The 27,695-nt window shown below is 39.5% G+C and overlaps 2 protein-coding genes across 3 annotated transcripts in view; one reads left to right on the forward strand and one right to left on the reverse strand.

Moving 5' to 3' along the window:
- Positions 1–302: 302 nt before the first annotated feature.
- The window catches only part of EIF4E (eukaryotic translation initiation factor 4E), an 83,250-nt gene continuing 55,857 nt past the window's right edge, over positions 303–27,695 (forward strand). Inside the window, exon 1 of one of the 2 annotated variants that reach the window (XM_043871358.1) lies at positions 303–396. In XM_043871358.1, coding sequence (XP_043727293.1) covers positions 318–396 — 79 coding nt within the window. In that variant the 5' untranslated portion in view covers positions 303–317. Of the gene's footprint in view, positions 397–16,111; positions 16,131–27,695 lie in introns of those variants that run through there. The other variant, XM_043871360.1, reaches the window with a different exon arrangement.
- LOC122673209 (40S ribosomal protein S27-like) lies at positions 17,434–17,682 on the reverse strand. The gene has a single exon (XM_043870737.1). The coding sequence runs from the start codon at positions 17,680–17,682 to the stop codon at positions 17,434–17,436; it is 249 nt and encodes an 82-aa protein (XP_043726672.1).

The following is a 27,695-nucleotide window of genomic DNA, read 5'->3' on the forward strand; positions in this document are numbered from 1 at the left end:
GTCCGACTCTTTGCAACCCCATGGGCTATATAGTCCCTCGAATTCTCCAGGCCGCAATACTGGAGTGGGTAGCCTTTCTCTTCTCCAGGGGATCTTCCCAACCCAGGGATCGAACCCAGGTCTCCCGCATTGCAGGCGGATTCTTTCCCAGTTGAGCCACAAGGGAAGCCCAAGAATAATGGAGTAGGTAGTCTATCCCTTCTCCAGGGAATCTTACCAACCTAGGAATCTAACCAGGGTCTCCCGCATTGCAGGTGGATTCTTCACCAACTGAACTATGAGGGAAGCACCTCCTGTAGAAGAGGATTTACTCACATATGATGTGTGATGTATATGGGCTAAGTCACTTCAGTCATGTCCAACTCTTTGCAGCCCTGTGTACAAATCAATATAAAGGTGAGGAATGATTGAATAAATTATCTTAGGAAAATTAGGTAGAAATTTGGGGAAAAATAAATTGAAAAATGATGAACTAAGAACAAATGTAGGGCTTCCCTGTTGGCTCAGTGGTAAAGAATACACTTGTCAAAGCAGAAGATACAGGTTCAATCCCTGGTCTGGAAAGATCCCACATGCTGCAGAGCAACTAACCCCACCGCCACAACCACTAAGCCTGAGCTCTACAGCCCAGGAGCCACAACCACTGAGCCCATCCATGCCCCGTAACTGCCAAGCCTGTGTGCCCTAGCGCCTGTGCTCCACAACAGCAGAAGCCACTGTAATGGGAAGCCCATGCGCTGCAACAGAGAGTAGCCACCGCTCAGCGCAACTAGACAAAAGCCCAAGCAGCAGTGAAGATCCAGCACAGCCATACATAAATAAATTAAATTATGTATAAAAAAAGAACAAAAGTAAAAAATTTAAAGTAATAAAATTAGCCAAAGAATAATTGAAAGAAATAAAACTGGATATTTAGAAAACCTCTGAGAGGTTTTCTAAAATTCTGTTTAGAATTATTTCAAACAGAAGACTAAGTCCAAATTCAACTTTATCATGTACTTATTGAGCTATGCTACCATATCATAAGCATTATTATAGAATCTCAGGTTAGATCAGTAAACAACAAACAACACAGTTTGTAACCCTGACAAACCCTGACAAACCCAGACAAACAACAGTTTGTAACCCTGAAGTTTCCAGCAAGACTCAAATATCGAGGATAGATAACTGTTTTCAAGAAAAATAAAGAACTGTGTGGTAATGGTTTATAGACAGGCATATAAATGAGTGAAACAGAATTGAGAGTCCAGAAATAAGACCATGCATTTATTTTCCAAAAAGTTGAAAACCACTCAAATGTCCATCTACTGCTTAATGAATTTTTTATTGTATTGTATCTGTATAATGGAATAGTATTCGACCATAAAAAGAATGAAGTACATGTTACAACATGGGTGAGCCTGAAAAATATGCTAAGTGAAAGAAGTCAAGCACAAAAAGCCACATATTGCATGATTTCATTTATATGAAATGTCCAAAATAGGCAAAGCCATAGAAATAGAAATTACATTAGTAGTTTCCTGGGGACAAGGAAAAGAGAGAATGGGGAATGACTGAGGGTTTCTTTTTAATTGGTGAAAATGCCCTGAAACTAGTGGGGATACTCTTATTGTTATTCTTTGGAAAGTCATTTTTTCCCCTGTAAATGCTTTTAAGATTTCCCTCTTTGTCTTCGGTTTTCATTAGTTTTGCTATAATGTCCCAGAGGTGATTTTCTTTGTATTTATCATGCTAAGTCTAGAGTTTATTGGCTCAATGGCTTGATATCTCTTGTTGGATTTTGATAATTCTTAGTCAATATCTCTCATTTCACATATGTTAAAAGTAAATTTCCATAATATATATATATTGTTTCTTATCAGTGTCCCATATGATTCTTAATATTTTCATTAGGAATTTTTAATATTTTAAAAAATATTTTCTATTCATTCTCTTCTCCAACTTTCTGTCTGAATGCTGGGAACTCCAAATATTATTGTTTGGTGGTTTTTTCTCCTGATCTTGAATCATTCAAGGAAATATTTCTCCTGTCTCCTGCCAAGGAGGTGTGTTTATCTGACTGCCTCAACCCCCAGGAATGAGTGTGCATATTTTCACTTTATTCTCCCAGTCAACTCCTGGACTCACAACTTCCTCTTGTCCAGATCTCATGTTTTCATTCCCATTTTCTTTGACCTTGTGGGTTTTAATATATATTTTATTCTTTTACTGCCCCTTTAAGGAAGCCTTGAGTAGAAGAAAAAATAAATGATTATTCTGCCATGCTTAACAGGAAGTCATATGTACAGTACTAGTCAGTGTTGGTAGATTTCTGATGGTGGGGGCCTTTTTATAAAAGATCTTTAAATCTGATTTCTCTTCTGAGAAGAAAGCCTAAATAAATAATGTAAAATTCAAAATTGAGAATATTTTCTAGGGACTTCCCTGGTAGTCCAGTGCCTAAGACTCCACACTCCAAATGCAGGGGGCCTGGGGTTCAGTTCCGGTCAGGGAATTAGATCCCCCATGCTGCAACTAAAGAGCACATGTGCTGCAACTAAGACCTGGCTCAGCCAAATAATTTTTTTTAAAAAAGAATGTTTTCTATTCAGAAGGATATTCACAGTAGCATACTTAATGATAAAGTTCAGATTAACCTAAATACCTAATGGTTTGGTAATAGATAAATAAATTTAGAGTCTACATCTAATAGAAAATTGTACAGCCCTTTAAATTAGTCAAGATATGTATTAACATAGATAAATGCTATTACACTATGTTAACTGAAGGATACAATTTTTAAAAATTGTCTAGAAACAAATACAACTCAAAACAGAAGCATATAAAAGTATGTTTCTGTATGGAAGTAACTTATCCAAATATGGACAATACTTACCTTAGGATGGTGGAACAGTGACAAATGATTTTTTTTTAATATACATATATACTTTTCTATATTTTCCATTATGCCTAATGAATGTGTACTTTCTTAAAATAATGAAGATAGGGAAAACACCATTTTAAAAAGAAGAAACATTATTTCTTTAACTTACACACTATGCTATTTATAATACTAATTAATACGAAGTCCACATTATTTGTTCAAAATATCATATTTCTTTTTAATTCATTACACATCCTTGTTTTAAGTTCAGTTATAAAGATGGAGAGTTTTCAACATGCATTTCTTGAAAATAGTGTTTGAGAAAGAATCCTGGACTCACAAACCTAACAAACCCCTAGGTCATATTCTCTACATTTCATAGAAAACGTGTTTCACTTACAATTCGGCCTCAAAATTAATTGATTCAAATTCTGTGCTACTACAACTCTAAAATGCAGTGCCTTATTTAAATATCAACCAAGTACTACAGAGTTTAATTTGAAATACGTGTTCCACGTTACAGTCTGATCTCCCTCAATACTGTTTAACAAATTAAAATGGCAAATGGTATCGTCTGCTAACTCTTTGAGGCAGCAAGAGATACTGAAGAGTTGCTTGAGTTTATCTCTGCTGACATATTCTACAATGTGTTGCAAGACTGTTCTAAGATTGATTTATACAAGTTGAACCAGAAGTGATTTTTTTAAGTGGATTTAGAAATGTGGTGTAAAATAAGCATTATTCTGGTTTTCTGTTTTCAGTGCTTGAGATAAATTTAAAAGAAGTGAAATCTTTGAGTAATTGGAATTAGACAACTGTCACATTGTTAATTGGCTATACCCCAATACAAAATAAAAAGTGTTTAAAAAAAAAAGAATTAGACAGCTATCCATAAGTTGTGGAACATTTGAAATATACATTAACACAAACGCCACATTGCAGATTCTGAACTTAATTTCTCATATGAATTGTGAAAATAATGCATCATCTACAGGCTAGAAGGATCTAAAAGATGGAAACTTCATTACCAAGGAATATAACATTTACAGGCAAGAAAAGAGCCTTTTATATTCTGTTTATGTTCACAGCAACCCTCTTAGCAAAGAGAGAAGCCCAGAAAAGAAGCAAAGTATAATTCTTAATATCTTTCCATTTGGGCTCAAATTACCCAGAATGGTTTATTCTGCCTTCTAATAGATGGCTGGAAAAACAACTACTACACCAAGCCAGTGTGGAAATGAAAGACAGGCATCTATTTGTTTTACAGATTTATAGCAGCTTCTTCTCTGATAGCTCACCCAAGCTTCTTTGGGGGCCCTCGACAGCTGCCATTTTGCAGTGCTCAGTGGGAAACTCACTCACATGAAATGAGCTTACAGATTTCTGTTGCTTCCTTTCTTAGCAAAAAGGTCCTTTCCTACCAGTGCTTTCCAAGTTACTCTGTTTGCATAGCGTTATGACTCTCAAAGGAACACACACCACGTAGCACATAAATTAGGAAATTTATGGTATTCATTCATGTAGCTTGATTTATGGCAGGACTCCCATTTCAGCTCTGTTCTGGGCATGTCTGAAAGCAGTGAAAGAGGTGAGATTCTACAGGGGCTAGCAGAGAAACCTCAAAGGAGAGGTCAGATGGGCTACCAAGGTCAGAATGTCTTTGTGAGAAAGCTACTTCATGTAGCTGTGAGTACAGCAGCTTTTATGAGAATAACCAGTGTAACTGTGTGATACTGTAATCCTTGTCTCCTGATAGTTCAAGAAGTGTAGTTCAAGAAGTGTCAATATGCAACCTGGATTGCATAATCTGTCTACTTTGCTTTTCCCAATGTCATCAGCATCGAAATGAATAATGCAACTGAATAATGCAGTTCACTCATTCCTTATCTTACAGTTAAGCCATATGTCTTCTCAAATACTCGGTATATTTAGGCAAGGTTTTTTTTTTTCCAATAATAGTTTTTACAGCAAGAATATTAGTTCTCTAAGGAATCTCAAGTAATTTTATAATCATAACTGTTTTATCTATGTATTCTGATGTATTTTATTCTGAGATAAAGAGGATATGTTTTCAGTGTCTCATGCCATCTCTTCTTATTTAAAGCATTGATATGATATATAAGTACTTGATTCTGTAGTTTATAAAAACTGAATAAGACATGACTGTGAGATGCGAAAAACTAACTCATTAGAAAAGACCCTTATGCTAGGAAAGATTGAAGGCAGGAGGAGAAGGGGATGACAGAGGATGAGGTGGTTGGATGGCATCACGACTCAATGGATTTGAGTTTGAGTAAATTCTGGGAGTTGGTGATGGACAGGGAAGCCTGGCGTGCTGCAGTCCATGGGGTCACAAAGAGTTGGACATGACTGAGCGACCGAACTGAACTGTAAGATACTTTTGGAGGGTTCTCTGAAAAGTCTGATATTAGTGAACCTGCACTTTTAAGACTTCTAAAAATAGAGATCACCTACAAAATCATGTTATATTCCTGAGAGTCTCAAATACTGAAAGAAACTATTTGCCATAAGATCTCTCTCTTCTGTTTCACTTAGGATGAAAGCCTTTGATGAACTCATGAGATTGTGAAGAATGTTTCTAACACTTTTAGTTACATTCAAAGATTGAAATGCAATCAACAGCTTAGTGGGGATATTCCTACTTATTTGACAAGTTGGATTGTTTGTCTCAACTCATAAAATAAAAGATCATCTTCTAATATACAAGGGTTTCATAGGATGCAAGAAGAGAACTCTTGCCTATGGAATTAGTAAAGTAAAAATGTTTGTTGTACAAATTTAAAGATTGGCTCATGTACAAAGAATCCTGCCCACACTGTAAAAGATTGCACTTGCCATGACTTAGGGGATTTGAAGAAGCAGAATGCTGATTCTGAGGTCATAGGGCCTTTGAGGATGTATTTATTTGCTTGGACTGAGATAACAAAATACCATGAACTTGGTGGCTTAAACAACAGTTTCTTTTCTCACGGTTATAAAGACTAGAAGCCCACGATCTAGTTGTTGACATATTTGGTTTCTTCTGAGTCCACTCTCCTCGGCTTATAGATGTCCAAATTCTTGCTGTGTCCACACGTGATCATCCCATGGCCTGTGTTGTCTGTGTCCTAATCTCTTTTAAAGATACCATGTCATATTGGATTAGGGCCCATCCACATGGTCTCATTTTATTGCCTTCTAAGTCACTTCAGTCATGTCTGACTCTTTGTGACCCTGTGGACTGTAGCCCACCAGACTCCTCTGTCCATGGAATTCTCCAGCAAGAATACTGGAGCGGTTTGCCAGGCCCTCCTCCAGGGGATCTTCCAGACCCAGGGATTGATCCTGGGTCTCTTATGTCTCCTGCATTGGCAGGCAGGTTCTTTACCACTAGCACTACCTGGGAAGCCCATTTTATCTTAATTACTTCTTTAAAGGCCCTGTCTCCAAATACAGTCACATTCTGAGGTGCTGGGGGTTCGAATTTCAATAAATGAATTTGAGGGGGACACAGTTCAGTCCATAACATTGGGAAATATGCTATCCTGGATCTCTCAGAATATAGATCCAGGAAACGTGGAAGTAGTTCACAGTATTTCCCAATGTATGATCTTGATTATTCACATGGTAATGCTGGAAAATCCAGGAGAAGATGCCTGAGCTTACAATAATATTTGCACATATTGTCACACATTCAGAATAGAAGTCAGTTACTGCTGACTATCCTGGGTCTTCATTGCTGCATGGGCTTCTCTCCATTTGTGGCAAGTGGGGGCTACGATGTAGCTGGGCTGCAGTTGCATCTCTTGTGGAGCATGGGCTCTAGGGCGCTCGGGCTTCAGTAGTTGCAGCGTATGGTCTCAGTAGGTTGTGGTTCCAGGGCTCTAGAGCACAGGCTCAATAATCGTGGTGCAGGGGCTTCTTTGCTCCGATGCATGTGGGATCCTCCGGGACCAGGGATAGGACCCACAACTCCCGCAATGGCAGGTGGATTCTCCACCACTGAGCTACCAGGGAAGTCCTTGTTACGGGTTTTTTAATTAATTTTTTAGAAACTTTTTGTTTTATATTGGAGTATAGCTGATTAGGGCTTCCCATGTGACTCAGTGGTAAAGAATCCAGCTATCAGTGCAGGAGATGTGGGCTCAATCCCTGGGTAAGGAAGATGCCCAGGAGAAGGAAATGGCAATCCATCCACTCCAGTATTCTTGCCTGGGAAATTCCACAGACAGAGGAGCCTGGCAGGCGACAGTTCACAGAGTTGCAAAAAAGTCAGACACAACTAAGCAACTAAATAGCTACAGTAGCTGATTGATGATGTTTTGGTAGTTTCCAGTGGCCAGTAAATGGATTCAGCCATACATATATAAGTATCCATTCTCCCCCAAACTACTCTCCCATCCAGGCTACCACCTGACATTGAGCAGAGTTCCTTGTGCTGCTGTTAGGGGTTTTTTACTTTAATCTTTATTGGAATATAGTTTTTAAAATATTTCTTTCTTTGACTGTGCCAGGTCTTAGTTGCAGCATGCAAACGCAGTTGCAGCATGTGAACTTACTGAAGTAAGTGAAGCAAAATGAATCAGTTACACCTATACATATATCCACTCTTTTTTAGATTCTATTCCCATATAGGTCATTACGGAGTATTGAGTAGAGTTCCCTGTGCTATACAGTAAGTCCTTATTAGTTACCTATTTTATATATAGTAGTGTGTATATATCAATCCCAATTTCCCAATTTATCCCTACCCCTTTCCCCTTGGTAGCCCTAAGTTTGTTTTCTACATCTGTGACTCTTTTTGTGTCTTATAAATAGATTCATTTGTACTATTTTTTTAGATTCCACATATAAGCAATATCATATTTGTCTTTCTCTGGCTGACCTTGTTTTAATTTTTCATAAAGATCAGTAGAGAGTTAACAACATTTTCTTCACAGTAGTAGTAGTAGTAGTGAAAGTTGCTCAGTCATGTCTGACTCTTTGCAACCCCATGGACTATACAGTCCATGGAATTCTCTAGGCCAGAATACTAGAGTGGGTAGCCTTTCCTTTCTCCAGGGGAATCTTCCCAACCCAGGGATCAAACCCAGGTCTCCTGCATTGCAGGTGGATTTTTACCAGCTGAGCCACAAGGGAAGCCCAAGAATACTGGAGTAGGTAGCCTATCCCTTCTCCAGGGGATCTTCCTGACCCAGGAATTGAACCAGGGTCTTCTGCATTGCAGGTGGATTCTTTACCAACTGAGCTATCAGGGAAGCCCTTTCTTCCCAGAGCCTTTGTCAAAATTGTGTACATCATCTCACTCAATATCAGTTTCCAAGACATTTGTTTGGTTAGAATGTCTCAACCACATATGTATCAACAAATTTGCAAGTTTTATTCAAGAAGTGGGTGTTTACATGATGCAGTTGTCAGAGCAGGCTCACTGCTATAATAAATAAACCCCAAATCTCAGCACTTTAAAGTTTATTTCTACTTTATATAAAGTCTAGTCAATATTCCTGATCATGTAGTTCTCCTAGGCAATTTTTCTCCAAATGGTTGCTCAGAGAACTAGGCTCTTTCCATCTTATAGCACTACCATTTTAAATAGGTAGGTTCCAAGGTTTTGTGGAAGGGAAATAGAACATGTAGAAGGCACTCCAGGTGTTTACCTCCTTGACCCAAATGTGAAAGAACGTCACTTCTGTTCATGTTGGCTAGAACCAGTCCTTAGATTCAGAGAGACTAGAAAACATAGTCCTTGGCTGGACAGCTGCTTTCCAGTAATAGCTCTCCACTGTGAACACAGAACTTGAATCTTTGGTGGTCAGCTGGCCCCCTCTGCTATGTACAGCAACTCCAGCGTAGGTTTCTTTAAATACAGTTGCATTGGAAATTTAGTGACTAAAAGCCAAACTGCCCAGCTAGAACCCTGGCTCTGCTGTTTATTGGCTGTGTGACCTTGGAAATACTGCTCACCTCTAACTACCACAGCTATCTCATCTATAAAATAGGAATTTTATTCAGAGGTTTGAACAGACTACTGTAAAGCACCTGAAATATTGCCTAGCCCACAGTCAACACTCAGTAAGTGGTAGCTATTATCATTATTCTCATGAGTATGTCCCCACCACACTCCTTGTGAAGTAGGCTGTAAAAGTTTCAAGAACCCATAGCCCTCAGTGCAGCAGAGATGACCCAAGTGGGGAACTCTGCCCGACAGAAGTGGCCATGACTGAATGAATGGACCAGTATCCTCTCTTGTAACAGTCGAGTGTTTAACACACAGAGTAAGTCAGCAGGTTATTACAGGGGTGGAATCCAAAAAATGAAAAGAACAAAACCAAACAAACACCCAGAGAAAAGACAATGATCAGAAGCCATGAGACAATAATGCCAAGAGCTGTCAGACACCATGAATGGGGAGAGCTAAGAAAGACCATGGAGAGAATGGAATAGCAGGAACAGGGGACTGCAAAGAGTAGCTGAGTCATCAGAATGGCCCAGGACTGCATCGGGGACCCACGGCATCATGAGAACACAATGACGCAAACGGCTGACGTCCCACATGACCTTCCTGCTTCATTCCAGTGCGCGGAGGGTCTGACTGTAAAACAGATACTTGTCTTCCTTACTTTAAAGCCCCATCACTTAAGATTTCCTACCTTGTCATTTTGGCTTGTGATTTGAAAGAGCCTGTCATCATAGCCACTGTGATTAACTTGAAATGCATAAGTGATCTTGGTACTTTTTTCTGATAATATGAATCTAGTGGCTGTGAATTTCAGTTCACAGATCCAGGTGTAGAAGAAATCTACAACAAGGGACTTCCTGATTCTGAGCACCACCAGCACCCTTCCTCTGATGTGTTGAAATTTAACCTTGTTCATTCTTGGAGCCCATCTTACCCAGGATGGGTCCCAGTTCTGGAATCTTATGCAGTGCTGCAGCATCCAGCAGGTGGAATACAGCCCATGGGTTGTTGGTCATCTCTTCACAGCCCTGACCATGCTCAATCCACGTCATCCCCTCACGCCCAGCAGCTCTGAGCTGCTTCTGCACCAGGTTCGCTGCGTGGATATTTTTACCAAGGCTGTGAACCCCGTGCACCCTGGGGTCTCAATCACCCTGCGATTGTGCCTCTCTAGGGTCTATCTTGCTCCCTCCCTTGCAATACTGCCCGAAAGTATGATCCAGGTTCCCATGTCCAAACCCATGCCTCTGGCCCTCATTGGACCTAAAGAGTTGTTTTAACATTGTTATTAACAGAGAGAAGCCCCTTTACTTCAACTTTCTCCAAGTCATTTTGTCCCTACCTGTACTTTCTCTCTTCTGCTGAGGTTTAAACTTTGGAAATACAAACCAGAAAATTTTCCAGCTGACTTCCATGCCCATCCTTACTACACACACTTCATCTTGATGAAGAAAGCAAAGACCTTCCCACCTACAAATATGAGAGAAAAGGAAAGGGAAAAATAAAGAGAAAAAAATTAGGTAATTTTGGGAATTCACTGGCAGTCCAGTGGTTAGGACTCTGTGCTAACTCCTTGCTTCCACTTCAGGGAACTAAGTGGGAACTAAGATCCTTCAAGCCACTCAGCACAGCCAAAAAAGAGAAAAAGTTAAACACTCCAAATACTTTTTATTCTTCTTTTTTTTTCTTTTTGCTGTAGATACCTGGAAACTCAGGTTCAAATTTTATGCTCAGTACCATTACAGACCCTTGGAATGCGGATATTTACTAGTTGTTTTTTTTTTTTCTTCTGATTTCAGGTAGTCATTCTCATTTTATTAACTTTATTTGGTATACCTTGTAAACAAATACATTTTCCTACCTATTCAAATCCATATTGATTTTTTAAAACTAATTTTTGTAGCAGTGTGGAGGGTAGCTGGGGTCTGCCAATAGAGACATACTCAAGTCAGGACTCAGAGCTGGAAGGTCTGTCCTGATATCCAGCAGTTCTAGTGACTAAGATTCCAGTGACCTCTGTTGTGTGCTCAGCCATAGTAGAGATTCAGTTCTGCCTGTTTCTGACTGTCCTGCTCTAGGTCCCACCAGTAAACGGACCATCTTCTTTCTTTCAACATAATAGCATCTGTTTATTTTAGCTTCTCCTTATTCTTGACTTCTCCTATGTAGAGGCTTGTACTAGTTACCTTTTCTCAATCTTTGTCTTTCAGTTTTTGCTTTTGCTACCATTTGAACACCTCCCAAAGATAGATAATATTCATTAGACTAATTAACTGCAATTATTCCCAATTGAGTTTTCCCGATAGATCAACTTATAGGTTCATTTTTTTTCTCACCAGACTACTGATTTGTCTTAAAATGATATTAAAGGATATAAATCAACAGCCAGATGAAGAAATATATAGGGCAAGGTCCCGAACAAAAGAGCATCTGTCCTCCAGGAGCTTGGGGCCTAGCATGGTGGCCTGAGGAACCCATGTAGAAACCAGTTCTTCCACATGGAAACTCCAAAAAAGGGCTTCAACTCATAGGTTATTGATTAAATGGGTTATTGACTTTTCTTGGATCTGATAGCTGCCTTTGTTTGTGCCAATGAATAAGGTGTCAGGGTCCTTTCATACAAGAGAATTATATGCAGAAGTAAAACTCTAGAAGAGGATAACAGGGAAGAACCTCTTAGAAGGCGCTGTGGGCAAACAGGTATCCTAAAGCTTAGTTTGTTCAATATTACCATTAATTAAAGATAGGGTAAATAAAGCAAATATTGCTCTCAGAATATAAATATATCCTTTCCCTTTGAGGCTTCCCTGGTGGCTTAGATGGTAAAGTGTCTGCCAGCAATGTGGGAGACCCAGGTTCGATCCCTGGGTTGAGAAGATCCCCTGGAGAAGGAAATGGCAACCCACTCCAGTACCCTTGCCTGGAAAATCCCATGGACAGAGGAGCCTGGTAGGCTGCAGTCCACGGGGTCACAAAGAGTCGGACACAACTGAGCACCTTCACTTTGCTTTCACTTTTGAGGATAAAACCCCACCCTGACCCATTCAGACACTGTTTGGCTCCATGACCTTTTTGACGCAATGACCAGAGTCCAGATTTGTACCTTTGCCATAGTCTGGGTTATCAGGTCTTAAGTACAACCTTAAGCAACATGGTAGCCTGTGACTACAAAATGAGATTATACTTTCTAGCGAAAGTGAAAGTTGCTCACTTGTGTCTGACTCTTTGTGACCCCATGGACTACACAGTCCATGAAATTCTCCAGGCCAGAATACTGGAGTGGGTAGCCGTTCCCTTCTCTAGGCGATCTTCCCAACCCAGGGATCAAACCCAGATCTCCCACACTGAAGATGGATTCTTTACCAGCTGAGCCATCAGGGAAGCCCTTGCACTTTCTCTTTGTCTCTAAATATTATTAAGACACAAGTTTCCAAGTGGCCTCCTGAAAAGATCCCCAATAGTTCTGATGATGACTTGTTATCTCAACACTATTTTATATATATTCATTTGTCCAGATTCCACTAGCTTGTAGACGCAAATAAAGTCATGTTAAGAGAAATAACCAACTAATGATAAAGTGACATCATCACTTACATAATGCAGGACTTCAGTCTCCTTTTGAAATCTCACTTTCTTGAAATGTTTTAGGCATCTTCACCTGGTGTCTCACATATGCTCACAAGCACACCCCATCAGGTACCACATACACTTGCTGGAACCTGGAGCTTTTCCACCGAAAACATGTTTCTGAAAAATATGTAAATCACACCTTAAGTTGCCAGATGTGTCATTTTGCACGTTAATACTTTTCATCTTTGATTTACATATTCAGTTTAATGTATGTATTCAGAGTTTTATGACAAATTATGCCATTATATCTTTTCTAATTTGTTCATAAATTATAATTTAAATTATAAACTTCCCCAAGTCAATTCAAATGCTAGTACATGTTCTTTTAAGTTTTTAAAAATAGACTAAATATAGGTGTTCTTCTACACCTATGTTTCAAACTATAATAATTCAAAATTTTAAACTGTTGTCTATGTATATTGATTGTTACTGGCTGGGTTCCCTGGGAAGTAGACTCTGACACAGAGCTTGAGGCAACAGCCATTCATTAAGTTGAACCTTGGTGGCTCACCATTGTGTTGACAGCAGTTTAACCCTTGTGCTGCTTAGATCCACTTCTTCACATGCATTCTGGAACACCTCCTCCCAGATCCAGTAGACCTATTTTCTAGGGGAAATTTAGAAGTGGAAGTTGAGTGGAAAGAATTACAGCCCTGATGTCAGGGCTGTGGCAGGACCTGGCCCTGCTCTGCTGGCATGGTAATTCCTGCTGGGTTTCACTGGTGTTCAGGAAAGCCTCTGGATCACATGATGAGCCCTATAGGTGCCAAGCTCCCTGCAGACACTGCTATGGTTCCACAGGCATCTCAGCTTCTGCTTTACTCCAGCATGCATGGCAGTTCTTGCTCTGCCTGCCAGTGTCTCTGACCAAGCACCACCCAAAGGCATTAAAGAAAAATGCTTCTCCCCTGTCTCTTCTCTTTAGGGGAATCCAAACCTGTAGTGTCAGGGTCTTAACAGATTTCAGTGAAACAGCACTTTCAACTTTTACTTAGCACCCTTCTTCTCCCGAGGTCCCAGACACCCACTCAGGGGACTTGTAAATGAGAATGTGCCTAATGATAGCCACCAGGCTCCCGAGATCACTATTCTCTTAAAACTCAAGTCCATTGTTTCTGACTTGACTTTCTTCAAGATGATTTCTCCCAAGAAGCAAATTTGTCCTTATCCAAATGGTTCTATGTGGGCCCACCTTACCAGTTTGCCAGATACTCCAGCTCTTGCCTGAAATTCACCTAATTACAACTTTCTCCCCCAATTCTATCTGCCAGATTAAAACAAAATCTTCAAGTAATTGTGCATAAATAAGTATGCTCTTTCCACCTCTAAAAGAAAACCAAAACAGCTCTATAGACATTAGCAAGTGCTAACACAGTGACAAAAAATACTGTAGAGATGAGAAAAACAAACCCACTTCATGTCAGAGCCAACTGCTTAGGCTAATATATGTAATTAATTATAGACTTTCCGGCTTTCAGCAGCTTTGCAGAAATTATTGCATAAATAATAAATCATTGAAATCCAGAATCTCAGAATCATTAAGAAAGCTGTCTGTCAGTAATTCATGGGACTGAAGAACAAAGAAAATAAAGACTTGAATCTATCTTGCTAACCTATTTTAGCTTTGCTTAGAGCAAATTTTTATGTAAATTAAACAGAATTAAATAAAATAAAATGTAATTTTGAGCTAGTTTTGTTGAGAAATGTCAAAAGCATTCATTACAGATTCAAGAACAATTTACCATAAACTCAAAAGTTAATTACAAATCTAATTATAATAAATCACTAATACAGTTGATTAAACTATTTCATCCTGAGTTTATACATTTTTCTATTTCTATAGCACTTGTTGGGTTTGTTTATTTGGGGTTTCTTTTTGCCTTTGCTGGGTTTTAGTTGCAGCATGCAGGATCTCGTTCCTTGATCAGGAATTAAACCTGGGCCCCCTGCATTGGGAATGTGGAGTCTTAACCTCTGAACCACCAGGGAAGTCCCAGTGGTTGATTATTTGTTTGGTTTTTAATGTCTGTACCATTCCCAGAAGACCATTTTCTTTTTTTCCGTAGTATGCACTCCAAATAGTATGATAAATGAAGGAACAAATGAATGATTGTCATGTATAAAAGAAGGACTATTTCCCTCAAATATTCTGGGCTGCCTTCTTGCAGCCCCATATCAAAGCGACGGGGACCCACACCAGAGCCAAATAGTCTGGATTCTGGTTCTGACTCTGCATCTATTACGAGGTTGAACCTGGAAATGCACTTAACATCTCTGTGCCTCAGTTTCCTCATTTGAAAATGGGAATAATAATAGTGCCCATCTCATAGAATGTGATGAGGATTAGATGCAATTTCATGTGTAAAGTCCTTGGAACACATATGTGTCACATATGTGACACATATAAAGCATAATTGATTTCCATCATTATTCCTCTAACTTACATATGAATACCACATTTTAAGTAAAAAAGAAACTAAAGAATTTTGAAATTTCAAAACTATAACTAATTTTAGATAAAGTGACGACTAAACCTTAAGAACTTTGCGGGGACTTCCACCGTGGTCCAGTGGTTAAGACTCCATGCTTCCAATGTAATGGGTGCAGGTTCAATCCCTGGTCAGGAAACTAAGGTCCCACATGCTGCATTGCATGGCCAGAAAAAATAAAATAATTTTGCAAGTTATAAAATGTCATGCTTGCCGAAGAGGAAAAAGATACCCAGGAGATGTGACCATGAAGTAAGAGAATTCAGAGGTTTAGGGGGAAATCCTGGTGCAAGAGATAATACTTATGGCAAACCAGAAGCAGAGGTGAGAGGTCCCAAATCACAAGGGGACTAAAGAAAACCAAAACAAATGTTGCCAGTATACATACCACAGGTCTGGTCACCATGTGCGCGTGATCTTAAAAGATTTCAGCTCAATCTTTGAGGAATTTCTTACCTAAGGAATGATTTCTTCTATTTCGTATATGACCAGTGTTTACAGATACCTATGATCAGTCACATCCTTGAGACGCACCTCTGATTTGTTCCACAGATGGGGTTCACAATGATATGCAGTTTAAGACTTAGACTAACACAGTCCCATCTCCAGCTCATCTTATGTATATGTTTCTCTGCTCCTCGCTGAGCATTGTGCCTGAAAAAGCAGGCAGTTGCTCAGCTGGCAAGTACCCACATAGTTGGGTCAATGCAGGAGACACGGATTCAATCGATGGGTCAGGAAGATCCCCTGGAGTAAGAAATGGCAACCCACTCCAATATTCTTGCCTGGAAGATCGCATCAATAGAGGAGCCAGGCAGGCTACAGTCCGTAGGGTTCAAAGAGACGTGACTGAGCAAGCACTCATGCACACAGTACTTTGCCTATCTTCTCAAGTTCTTCTGTTGCTGTTGTGTTTAGCTATGACTATTCTTAGCTAAATTCTTTGATTTTTTTGGCAATAAGTTATATATAACATGTCCATGTAATTTTTTAAAAATCTCTTCCAGATTTTTGGTTACATTCCCTTTCTCATTTCTAATATAGGTATTTGTTTTTTCTCTCTTTTGTTATAATTTAAGGTCATCGGCTGAGAGTGCTTGAGATACCCATCTACCCAACAGGAATTATCTTGTCAATAAAGCCTCTCCACTGGCCACGATTCTCCCTCTCTTGGACAGAGCTTGGATGGGTACTGCCTGAATTTGTTTCTCTGATTCTTCTCATTCAGCACTTCAATAACTGACCAGATGCCTGCTGTCTGACACATTCTTTCTTTAGATATGTTAAAGACTTCCCTGGTGGCTCAGTGGTAAGAATCTGCCTGCAATGCAGGAGACCTGGGTTCAATTCCTGGGCTGGGAAGATCCCCTGGAGAAGGGAATGGCAACCCACTCCAGTATTCCTGTCTGGATCATCCCATGGACAGAGGAGCCTGGTGAGCTACAGTCCGTGGGGTTGCAAAGAGTTGGACACAACTGAACAACTAACACACACACATAGTCCACTTAGGTTGATCTGGAAGCCACTCTATTTAAGGTGACTTTACTTATTATTGGTTTTTGCTTTTGATATGAAAAATAACGTTTATTTTCTGATTTTAAAAACAATACAAGCAGGTTACAAAGCAATTAAATACTCCAGAAAAGCTTAAAGAATATAAAATTGACCAGAGGAACCACTAACCAGTTAAAGCCATTGTTATTTTGGTAAACATCCTTCCAGATCACCCTCAATTAAAATGAAAAAAGTATTATATTATACATGCCTTTTTATAACCTACTTTTTTACTCTGCAATATACTATAGACATTTTTCCATGTCAGTAGCTATAAATGTTTGTCATCATTTTCAGTTCAGTTCATTCACTCAGTCGTGTCTGACTCTTTGTGACTCATAGACTGCAGCACACCAGCTTCCCTGTCCATCACCAACTCCCAGAGCCGGTGGTCATCATTTTAGCTGTCATTGTAGCAGGTATATATTGTTACCTTGTATGAATGTCCCACAATTTATTGTGTTTAATTTTCCCTGCTTTGGTCACACTGCACATCTTGCAGGATCTTAGTTCCTCTTCCAGGGATCGAATCTGGGCCACATCAATGAAAGTACCAAGTCCTACCACTGGTTTGCCAGGGAATTCCCTATGTGTTTAAAATTTTAAGGTTAAAATATCAGAGGAACATTTTATTTTGAAATTTCTTGAAAGTTACTTCACCATTATGTCTCTAAAGCAAATACCCACTTTTCTTTGTTTACCATGTGCTGGTTCTCTGTTAAGACTCTATATGTATGAACTTAAATTCATTCTTCTTAGAAAAGCAGGGAGACTTGAGTGAAAACCCCATTCATCAACTGTTTTCCAGCTGACAAGTTTCCATAGATTTTCCACAAAAAGTTAGTTTTTTTCCCACTTGTTTTTTTGTTTGTTTTTGTACCCAAAATGTGTTTTTTGGAATGGTTTCCCATTCATCTTACTACAGGGTACTTTTAGTGTTACTTCCATCTGAAGAAGCATCCTTCTGTAAGCCTTGCTTTTCCTCCTGTAGGCTGGCAGAGGATGGTAGAGCAGCCAACACACAAAACTACTGTTTGTGCATGGCTGAAAACGGTGGTGATTTTATAGCATCCTGAGTGTTTTACATCCATGAAATAGGAATTGGGGCTCTGCACCAGGCGCTTCTTCTTGTGTTTCCTCTTTTCCTCTTCTGGAGAGGGATGAAGAAGATCCTTTTCGAGAGGCATGTTCTCATGATGAGGTCATCACCACCGGAAAGACTTGTTTTGAAAGTGCTTTTGAAGGCATCATTGGCTTTTTTTGCTGAATCTTCACTTTCACTTCAACTAGCTCTTTGCAACACTGATTTGAGATCCAGTTTCTTCACTGATAAAGTAGATGGATGAGTTGTTTCTAGGACTTTTTTATTCTAGCTCTAAAATATTTGATTCTAGAAGACAGTGTGATGGGTGGGTTTGTGCATTTTCAGTGGAAGGCATAAGACAAAATGATTAAAAACTTTCCCTTACCATCAAAATGTTTATATCAGAGAAGATAAATATATACAGCATGCTTAAGGTATAAAAAATAAATCTTTTAAAGGGAATTTTATGAGAACATATAGGAAAACAAATTGACTAAAGAAGGCAAAGAAGGCTTCATGGAAAAGGAAATTAATCTGGACTTGAAGACTAGATGAGAGCTAAATGTGCAAATCTACAGATGTGTGGAGATATAATCTGTGATTTAAGAGTTAAAGTAGGTGGGATGGAAGGTGTGTCAGATAACATGTATTTGCTCCTTTGGGTCCCCTCTTCACTGTGCTCCACATTGAATGTTCATACTCTTGAGAAGAGTCCTTATGCCTGGGAAAGTTTACCTGCACTGATAGACTTGCTTTTTCTCTGGCTTCCAGTTGGGAAAATACGAGAGTGAGAGAAGACTGAAGTAGGAATATCTGCTCCCTGACCCCCTCCCTACCGTGTCTCCATGGCTTGCTTCCTCTACTGAAGGCACAGCTCTTATTTAGAATCCAGCTCAATATTGGGTCCTCTATCCTATTCCACTGATTTGTTTATCTGCTTTTGTGCCAGTATCATACTGCTTTGATTATTGTAGCTTTGTAGTATAGTCTGACATCAAGGCACATGAGTCTTCAAGCTCTATTCTTCTTTCTCAAGATTGTTTTGGCCATCTGAGGCCTTTTGTGTTTCCATACAAATTTTAAAATTATTTTTTCTAGTTCTGTGAAAAATATCATTTCGCTAGGAATTAAATTGAATCTGTAGATTGACTTGGGTAGTATGATTATTTTAGCGCTATTGATTCTTCCAACCCAGAAATGTGGTATATCTTTCCATCTATTTGTGTCATCTTCAGTTGCTTTCATCAGTATCTTATAGTTTTCTGAGTACAGGTCTTTTCCCTACTTAGGTAGATTTATTTCTAGGTATTTTATTCTTTTTGATGTGATGGTAAAGAGAACTATTTCATTAAGTTCTTTTTCTGATAGTTATTAGTATATAGAAATGCAACAAATTTCTGTATGTTAATTTTGTGTCCTACCACTTTACTGAATTCATTGATGAACTCTAGTAGTTTTCTGGTAACATCTTTAGGATTTTCTATTGTGTAGGATCATGTCATCTGTAAACAGCAACAGTTTTAATTTTTCCTTTCCAATTTAGATTCATTTCAGTTCTTTTTCTTCTGTGATTAATATGTCTTGGACTTTCAAAACTATGTTGAATAAAAGTGTATGGCATCCAGGTTTTGCTGTTGCCCTGATATGGTATCTGTGATAATTGTGAAATCATTATATCCTATCCATGATGTGTAGGGGCCACCTTGCCACTGGGACTCATACCCCAAAGCTGTATTGCATCAATGCTGTGTCATAATCAGTGGTATCTCAGGGTAGAAGAACTATAGTATATTGGTCTGTAGTATAGTATATTGTATGTATTGTTCTATAGTATAGTGTATTGCCTGACATATTCTTAGGAAAGGCTAAAAAGGTCCACTTCAGGTTCTTGTGGAAAAAAAGACAGTTTGAATTTTATTCTGTAGGCAAATGAGGGCAATTCTTGGGCTTCTAAACAGACTGCCATAATTAGGCTTATGATATAAAAATGATCTTTGAACAATGTGAAGGGTGGACTGAAAATAGATATCTGAATACAGGAAGACCAATTGGGCTGCCATTGCAGTAATTTAGGAGAAAGAAGTTATGATGGCCCAAAGTAGGGTAATTAGAGTGAAAACAAACAAACAAAAAAAAAAATAGGACAGATATGACAGCCTGGTAAGGCTGTTACTGTTGCAGGAAAAATCAGTTAAATCAGAATAACACAAGTTTTGGGTTTAAGACTTTCAGAAAATCTAAAAAGATAGGTATAGACCCATGGATCCTCCCTTTCCTAGCAGTTTTCTCCCTTGCTAGAGCAATATTCTCATTTGTGTGGAAACCAGGGAAAGGTTCATACCAAGAATTTTAAAAGCCATAAATTGATAACAGTTGAAGCTGAGTTATAGGCAAATGAGATTTGTTATTATTCTTACTACTTTTGTGTATGTTTGGAATTTTCCACATTAAAAAATTAAAACACACAAAAATTAAAGTAGTCATCCCTCAATATCCACAGGGATATTGGTTCCAGGACCCGTCACAGATACCAAAATCTAAGTATGTTCAAGTTCTTTATATATAAGGCATAGATTTTGCACATTCTATATCTGTGCATATCCTCTTTTATATAATTGTGTTTATTTCTTGATGTGTCAGGTCTTCATTGCTGCTAAGGCTTTTTCTCTAGTTGCCGTGAGTGGGGGCTACTCTCTAGTCGCACTGGGCAGGCTTCTCATTGAAGTGGCTTCTCTTGTTGCAGAGCACAGGCTCTAGGCACTCAGTCTTCGGCAGCTGTAGCACATGGGCTCAGTATTTGGCGCTCACAGGCTCTAGAGCGCAGGCTCAGTAGTTGCGGGGCACAGGCTTAGTTGTGCCACGGCATGTGGGATCTTCCCCAACCAGGGATGAAACCCATGTCTCCTGTGTGGGCAGGTGGATTCTCTACCACTGAGCCACCGGGGAAGCCCTCCTCTTGTGTACTTTAAATCATCTGTAGATCACTTAAAATATTTAATACAATGTAAATGTTATGTAAATAGTTACAGGCATTCAGGCATGGGGAAAATTCAAGTTTTGTCTTCTGGAACTTTCTATAATCTATCTCATATGCATACTTACATGTGAAATGACTTATGTATGAGGAACCATTCTTTACATTAGAAAAATGTTTTTCAAAAAAACAAGCAAAAGCCTCTAGGATGCTGGTTAAATAAGTTTTATTTTATCTATAAAATGGAATAATTTTCAGTCAATGGAAAGAATAAAACTGTTCTATATACAGTATATTTATATGGAGACATCTCCTACAAATAGTATGTGAAAAAATACACAAACCCAAGTGAGAGTAAATTGGTGTATTATATACATACTGCTGTTTATTATATATATTCAAAATATATACACATACCTAAATATACTCAAAAATAACTGGCAGCCCAGAGATAAGATCACAGTAGGTGGAATTGAAAGAGACACATGTACCCCAGTGTTCACTGCAGCACTATTTACAATAGCTAGCACATGGAAGCAACCTAGGTGTCCATCAGCAGATGAATGGATAAGGAAGTTATGGTACATAATCACAATGGAATATTACTCAACTCTTAAAAGGGATGCATTTGAGTCAATTCTAATGAGGTGGGTGAAACTGGAGCCTATTATACAGAGTGAAGTAAGTTAGAAAGAGAAACACAAATACTGTATATTGATGCATATATATGGAATTTTGAAACACGGTAGTGACAATCCTACATGCAGGGCAGCAAAAGAGACACAGATGTAAGGAACAGACTTTGGACTCTGTGAGAAGGTGAGGGTGAGATGATTTGAGAGAATAACATTGAAACATGTATATTACCATATGTAAAATAGATGACCAGAGCAAATTCGATGCATGAAGCAGGGTACCCAAAGCCAGTGCTCTGGGACAACTTGGAGGGATAGGGTGGGGAGGGAAGTGGAAGAGGGGTTCAGGAAGGGGGACACATGGATACCCATGGCTAATTCATGTTGATGTGTGGCAAAAAACATCACAATATTGTAATTATCCTCCAATTAAAATAAATAAAATAATTTTTTTTTTAAAGATGGCTGTAGGTGCATGCAGGGAAATCATCCACTCAATACTAAAGGGTGCACATTTCTTGCAGTTCTCTACATTCCTACATTTCTCCCTCCAAATTGGCTTTATCCTAAAACTTGTTCTCTTGTGGCCACGTGATGGCTGCAGCCATTTAAGTATTTACATGAAGACACAACTTCCAGCGAGAATGTCTCTTTTTGGGTCCACTTTCCTGTGCTGTGCTGTGCTCAGTTGCTCAGTCGTGTCCAACTCTTTGTGACCCCATGGACTGTACCCACCAGGCTCCTCTGTCCATAGGGATTCTCCAGGCAAGAATACTGGAGTGGGTTGTTATGCTCTCCTCCAGGGGATCTTCCCAACCCAGGGATCAAACCCAGGTCTCCTGCATTGCAGGCAGAGCCTTTACCATCTGAGCCACCACTTTCCTGCTGCTGCTGCTGCTGCTAAGTCGCTTCAGTCGTGTCCGACTCTGTGCGACCCCATAGACGGCAGCCCACCAGGCTCCCCCGTCCCTGGGATTTTCCAGGCAAGAGTACTGGAGTGGGTTGCCATTACCTTCTCCAACCACTTTCCTAGGAGTGAGGAAATCTTCCTGGAAGCCCTCTAGTGGACAAGCCTTGATGTCACATTGGCCAGGTTTGTAAAATCTTCCCAGTCTGAGACCTAACACTGGAAAATAAATCGCTTAGACCAGTGGTTCTCAGGCTTCCCAGGTGGCTCAGGGGTGAAGAATCCACCTGCCAGTGCAGGAGACGCAGGAGACAAGGGTTTGATCCCTGGGTTGGGAAGATCCCCAGGAGTTAGAAATGGCAACCCATTCCAGTATTCTTGCTTGAAAAGTTCTACGGACAGAGGAGCCTGGTGAGCTACAGTCCATGGGGTCACAAAGAGTTGGACGTGACTGAGCGCACACTCACCACCACTGTTTCTCAACCCAGGGTAATTTTGCCTTCCGGGGGGCATTCAGCAATATCTGGAGACATTCTAGTCACACCTGGAGAAAGGGTGCCACTCACATCTTTAGGGTAGAAGCAAACGACACTGCTAAACATCCTAGAACACACTTGAACAGTGCACCATGACCAAAAATTACCTGACCCCAATCCTTGTGCACTGTTGGTGGGAATGTAGATTGATGCAGTCACCGTGGAAAACAGTATGAAGTCACATCAAAAAACTAAAAATAGGTCCAGCAATTCCAATTTTGAATATATGTCCAAAGGAAAAGAAATCACCATGTCTTTTGGAAGATATCTGCACCCCCATATGTGTGTATATATCTTCTGACAGAGATAGACCCATATATGTGGTCGTAAATGGCAGGGTTTCCTTCTTTTTCTTCTTTTTGTGACTAAATAGTATTCCACTACATATAGAAGAGGACAGAAGAGCCTGGTACATTTCAGTCCATGCGGTCACAAAGAGTTGGACACAGCTTAGTGACTGAAAAAAAATATATATATATGTGGAAGATATACTGTCGGAAGATATCTGCACCCCCGCACCTCTATTTGTGTGTGTGTGTGAATCTTTATGTGTGTGCATATATATATATTTCTTGCATCTAACTTTATATACACACACAAGAGTGCAGATATCTTCTGACAGTATATCTTCTACATATACATACACATATATGGGTGTATGTCTATGTCTGCTCCACAACAAGAGAAGCCACTGCAGTGAGAAGCCCATGCTCTGCAACTAGAGAGTAGCCCCTGCTCACCACAATTGAAGACAAGTCAGAGCAGCAGTGAAGACCCAGTGTAGCCAAAAATAAATAAGTAAAAATAAAAAAGGAATTGTTAATACCTGATGATTTTCTAGACGTAGAAAATGGGAGAGAGACTGTCATTGGAGAGATGTTAAGATTTATAGAAAAGAATAACTGGGAAGTGATTTTACTGTTAACCAGAATAGAAAATTCAGGAAAAGAAACATGTGTGGTGAGGTACAAGGGAGATGAAGTGCTGTTTTAGGCTCCACTTGCCTTTGTCAGCATTCCTCTGGAAGCAATTATCAGGATTAATTTTATAGGGCTGTTTTTGAGTGTTATGTACTATTCAATACTATGTGTCAACAATTTTATAAGCCTGATACAGGGTGGTTCTTGGCTGGCAAGTCAGCTACCCTATTGTATTCGTGGGCCCTGAGTTTGCAGAAAATACCCTGTCAAATTTATCTTTCTGGACTTTGCTTTTAAAGATGACTGAGAGGCCACTACCCTCTCCCACTCCTTTGTTGAATCACAGCAGTTGTTCAGGCAGGATCTACTGCAACAACTTGGTTCTAAGTTTCTTGGTCAAAATCACAATCCAATTGTGCCTCTCTGTAATTATACCTAAGCCATCTTGATTGATTTTGGTAATTTCTACTCAGTATTGGGGAACTAGGCTTTGTTTGGGCATTTTCCTCTGACTTATTAAAAAATACTTTGAAACTTACTGAGTCCAAGTTCTTTTTTTATTTTTTCAGAATTTTTCTATTTATTTTTCTACTGATGTATAGTTGATTTACAGTGTTGTCTTAGTTTCAGGTGTACATCACAGTGATTCAGTTTCATATATGTATTGTTTTTCAGATTCTTCTCCCTTGTAGTTTATTACAAAGCATTGAGTATAGTTCTCTGTGCTATACAGGAGGTCCTTGCTGGTTATCTGTTCTATATTTCAGTTGTGTCCAAATCTTTGTGACCCCTTGCGCTGTAGCCCACCAGGCTCCTCTATCCATGGGATTTTTCAGGCAAGAAAAACTGGAATGGGTTGCATTTCCTTCACCAAGGGATCTTCCCAACCCAGGAATCAAACCCGTGTCTCCTGTGTCTCCTGCATTGCAGTCAGCTCCCTTACCCACTGAGCCATCTGGTGTCTAGGTTAATCCCAAACTCGCCAAGGAGGCGTGTCCTAATTCCAAACTGTTTAGTTACTGAAGAAGAATTAGAGCAGTGGCCCAGTTCACTAACAGTTGTAGTTCAGGGGTATTATTTTGTCTACTAACATAGCAATGATAATCTTGCTGGTCCAAATGGAGACCAAATACCTTTGGTGTAGGCCCCAAATCCATAGCATTTTGACTTATATTTGGGGACACATCCTCCAAAACAAGTGAAAGGCAAAGGGGTGAGGGGGAGAGATTCCTGGGAAGCCACACACTATGCCATGTAGGGCCCGGTTCCCTTCCCCAGATGCCCCTTTTCTTCATGGCTCATTTCTGGTGTCCTTCACTGCAAGGGCATCAGTTGAGACCAGCTCAATCCGTTAAATAGATGGTGATAAATTGGAATAGCAAAAGAGGAGAGGTCAAGGTCTTGGTTCCTTTCTACCCAGGAGACTCCTTTTGCTTTCTATGAAAATTCTCATATGAAGAGGCATTAGGAAGGGCAGGCTTTATTAAGCCACAAAATAAAGTGTAAAGAGTGCCTATATTCTTACATTTACATAACTGAGAGCAGTCACTCCAGCAGTTTCTCGCAGAAAAAGATATGCTCTAAAGGGAAATTCTGTGTTCATACAGAGTAGCAGCTGGCCAATTTTTAAATTTTTTTTTTTTTTTTTTTTTAAAAAAAACCAAGTTCTACCTAATCAGGCAACATGCTATTCTTCCTCATTCCGTTCTCTCTGGGGAAGCAAACTCATCATTTCATAACATTCCTTGCTTTTAGATCTTTGAACCTCTCATTGTGTTATGTTTTAAATTATTGGTTACAGTTCTATCTCAACAATCTAGGTCTCAGAAATATTTGAACTAGTCCTTACCAACTTTCTCTTGCCTCAGATTCCTCTAATTATTTATTTTTCTTTCTTACCTATCTAGAATCCAGATCACTTAGTGACCTATCAGTATCTTGCTCTTCCCAGGTGGTGCTAGTGGTGAAGAACCCACCTTATAGGACGTAAGAGGCATGGGTTTGATCCCTGAGTCAGGAAGATCCCCTGGAGGAGGCCATGGCAACCCACTCCAGTATCCTTGCCTGGAGGATCCTGTGGACAGAGGAGCCTGGCGGACTACAGTCCATGAGGTAGCAAAGAGTTAGACAGGACTGAACAACTTAGGACATCAGTATCTTATCAACTGTGTCAGTTTGGATTTCGTTTCTCTTGCAGATGTTCTTCTCCCAGAGAGTAAACAGCTATCTTTCTTCATTTCAAGTCTACGGAATCAATTTCTCTCACAGTCTATAGATTCTGGGTTATTTTTTTTACACATATGCACCTCTTTTAGTTTCTGAGTATTTATCTTTCCCCTATTTCTGTTGCTTAAAGGACTTTTAAGGAATCGTAGGTCTTCTCTCTTTTCTCTATATTCAAAAGTTTTGGTACACTACAAATGTAGTTATATTTATTAAAAATTTCAAACATCGTAGAAGTTAGAAAGTCTCCCCCCAACCATGATCCCTTCCCCTTGCACATTCTCCAGAATTAACCACTGTTAATATAGCAATATATATCCCTCTAGATATTTTCAAATTATCTTTCTTTCAAAATATGCTTTAGTTTTTACTCTTTTATTAGAGATTATACATTTTATAATGCTTAAGTTGGTCAACCGGGATAATTATTCATCTTTGTATGATATTAAGCTCTTGTGTTGATTTCTTCTCTACTAAACACTCTCTTCTTGGTAGCACATCACTCCTTCCCCTTTTCTGTAACCTGCTCTTCCCACTCCTTCAGCTCTCTGGCTCACACAGAGTCATTACATTGTTACACATGCTACCCCTTCCTCCAGGCAGAATTGACTGGCCCAAGAGTGACTTTATAACCCAAGTTAGAATACCCCAGTACTGCTGAACTTTGTTGATTGGTCAGGTGTGGGCACCTGACTTAAAACTTACAAGCTTTCACGCAGCAAAGGATACCATTTTAAAAACTGAAAGACAACCTATGGAATGGGAGAAAATATTCACAAATTATGTGACTGACAAGGGCTTAATCTCCAAAATATAAAAACTGCTCATATAACTCAACAACAAAAAAACAACTGACCCAAGCAAAAAATGAGGTGAAGATCTTAAAAGACATTTCTCCAAAGAAGACATGCAGATGGCCAGTAGGCACATGAAAAGATGCTCAACATCACTAATTATTAGAGAAATGCAAATCAAAACTATAATGAGGTACCACCTCATACCAGTCAGAATGGCCATCATCAAAAAGTATATAAATAACAAATGCTGCAGAGGGTGTGGAGAAATGGGAACTCTCCTATACTGTTGGTGGGAATGTAAATTTGTGCGGCCACTATAGAAAACAGTATGGAGGTTCCTTAAAAAACTAAAAGAATTCCCTGGTGGTGCAGTGGTTAAGACTCCAGGCTTTCACTGCCAAGGGCATGGGTTAGATTCCCCGATTGGAGAACTAAGATCCTGCAAGCCAAAGATTGTGGCAAGAAGGAAAGGAAGGAAGGAAGAAAGAAAACTAAAATAGAATTACCATATGATCCAGCAATCCCACTCTGGGGCATATACTTGAGCAAAACTCTAATTCAAAGAGACACATGCAGCCATATGTTTATGGCAGCACTCTTCACAACAGCTGAAACATGAAGACAACCTAAACATCCATTGATAGATTAATGGATAAAGAAGATGTGGTACGTATATACAATGGAATACTACTCAGCCATAAAAAAGAATGAAATAATGCCATTTGCAGCAATATGGATGTAACTAGAGATTATCATACTCTGTGAAGTCATAAGTGTTAGTTGCTCAGCTGTGTCCTACTCTTTGCAACCCCATGTAGACCATCAGGCTCCACTGTCTATGGGATTCTCCAGACAAGAAAACTGGAGTAGGTTGCCATGCCCTTCTCTAGGGGATCTTTCTGACCCAGGGATCGAACCTGGGTCTCCTGCATTGCCGGCAGATTCTTTACTGTCTGAGTCGCCAGGGAAGTCATAAACAGAAAGGCAAATACCATGTGGTATCACTTATATAGAGAATCTAAAGTATGGCACAAATGAACCCATTTATTAAACAGAAGTATACTCACAGACATAGAGATCAAGCTTGTGATTGCCAGAGTGATGCGGGGGTAGGGAGAAGGATG

Source organism: Cervus elaphus, chromosome 17 (genome assembly GCF_910594005.1).
Source record: "Cervus elaphus chromosome 17, mCerEla1.1, whole genome shotgun sequence".
In the NCBI taxonomy this organism is placed as follows: Eukaryota; Metazoa; Chordata; class Mammalia; order Artiodactyla; family Cervidae; genus Cervus; species Cervus elaphus.